Source organism: Varanus komodoensis, unplaced genomic scaffold (genome assembly GCF_004798865.1).
Source record: "Varanus komodoensis strain SLA01 unplaced genomic scaffold, ASM479886v1 scaffold6_2, whole genome shotgun sequence".
Taxonomy (NCBI): domain Eukaryota; kingdom Metazoa; phylum Chordata; class Lepidosauria; order Squamata; family Varanidae; genus Varanus; species Varanus komodoensis.
Window position 1 is genome coordinate 18,284,733 of NW_025336346.1, and position 1,890 is coordinate 18,286,622.

General features: G+C 46.2%; 1 protein-coding gene across 1 annotated transcript; it reads left to right on the forward strand.

The window, feature by feature from the left end:
* Window positions 1-919: 919 nt before the first annotated feature.
* On the forward strand, window positions 920-1,591 carry DNAJB8 (DnaJ heat shock protein family (Hsp40) member B8). The gene has a single exon (XM_044451424.1). It carries the CDS (start codon window positions 920-922, stop codon window positions 1,589-1,591), a length of 672 nt encoding a protein of 223 aa, XP_044307359.1.
* Window positions 1,592-1,890: the final 299 nt, after the last annotated feature.

Genomic DNA, 1,890 nt, shown 5'->3' on the forward strand with positions numbered 1-1,890 from the left:
GCCTCCAGCGGTGCCTGACTGGCCCCTGGAAGGAGCAGAACACTTGGAATAGGATGTGAGTCATGACAGGAGGCAAAACTCTTCTTACTCTCATGAGCACAGCACTCGAATGCCTTCCCCCCACTTAAAGTAATTTTCAAACTTCTGCTCACTTTTTGAAAATGGGACCCCCAAACAGTGGCAAACTCCACTTCTCAGATCCCAGGTGCTGGGGCCCTTGGTCTGATCAAGCAGGACTCTGATGATGTTCTACCCTGCATTTAAAGAGCCTTTCTACTCATATCTCCTCTTCAAAATTTTATTTTTTCTAGTCCTCTTTTATCTCTTCTTTTTAGTCTTAGTACCGTGCATGGAACTTTAGGAAAGGGAGGAGGGGGCGGGAATATGGCTGCACTCTGCAGTGCAGTGAATCCCTTGGAAACAAGGCTGTGGGAGCTGGGATGTGCCCATTTATTATGCAGACTGGGGATAGGAGAACCTGGATGTGTGTAGATGGTTTAATGGCCTGTAAAAGCCCCAAGGGACAGACCCCTCCTCTGGCAAGTCTACAATCTAAGTCATCTGCAGCAAGTTGCATCATAGATGTGAAATATGACCTTTCAAAGGAGCTAATTAGCACAACACATCCACCAATAGGCCTGCAGAAAACTTCAATGGATTAAGCCGCTACTGTACACCGATTGGTTGTCAAGCTTCTGACCTCACAATACGACTCACGGCAAATGTCTTGAAATCATACAATGTGAGCAAGCAGCCTTTCTCTTTCCTTTTGGCACCAAAACCATTACCATTGGCCTGTGAGGAAAGAAGTGCCACAACCAAAACAACTGGATCCACTGGATCCAAACCACACAGGACACTGTGTCCCCAGGGAAAACCATTCAAATAGTCTCCAAATCCAGCTACCCTTTTCTTTGGGATGGTGAATTATTACGAAGTCCTAGGACTGCATCAAAATGCCTCACAAGAAGATATTAGGAAGGCCTACCATAAGCTGGCATTGAAGTGGCACCCTGATAAGAACCCTTATAACAAGGAAGAAGCAGAGAAGAAATTCAAAGCAGTGGCCGAGGCCTACGAAGTTCTGTCAGATCCTCAGAAACGTTCTCTCTATGACAGGCCTGTCAAAGAACCAAGGTACCGAGGGAGAGGAGCTTCCGGAGGCCATTCCCACAGTCCATTTGATTTTGACTTTGTGTTCCGCAGCCCTGAGGAGATCTTCAGGGAGTTTTTTGGAGGAATGGACATCTTTGCCCATGACTTCTGGGACAACCAGTTTGATGATGACAACAACGGAGGGGAAAACAGAGGTGGGCCCCTGGGTCTCTTTTCTGGGCTTAGTGCCTTTACCAACTTTGGATTCAACACCTTCGGGCCTGGCTTGCACACGATGTTCTCCTGCAGGTCCTTTGGTGATGACAGCAGTGGAGCACAGAACTTCCGATCTGTCGCGACTTCGACTGAAGTGATCAACGGACGACGGATCACCACGCGCAAAATTGTCGAAAATGGACAAGAAAGAGTTGAAATCGAGGAGGACGGTCAACTGAAGTCCATAAGAGTAAATGGAAGGGAACAGTTGAAATGCTAGCAGCTCTCCTCACTTCTGTGCCAAAAGCAATATGACAACTGCTTGAACAATCTTAAATGGACTCTTGTTCCGTAAAAACGGAAGCCAACTAATAAACTCCTTCAATGAGTTCAAGACATGTTTGGTAAAGACTTCTTGGAATTATTTTGCTTAATATTGAGCCATGCCGTATCTTTTGGGATGCCTTTTGAACTCCCATATTGTACTGAGGAAGCCAGTGTGAGCACATCAATGCACATGGGCAATGCACTTACTCTTAAGGTTGGGATCCTCTAAAAACAAACTCTGGAGTAGTCTAG

Bases quoted from the DNA above. Each gene is read 5' to 3' on its own strand.
- DNAJB8 (XM_044451424.1), top strand. From the start codon at position 920: ATGGTGAATTATTACGAAGTCCTAGGACTGCATCAAAATGCCTCACAA.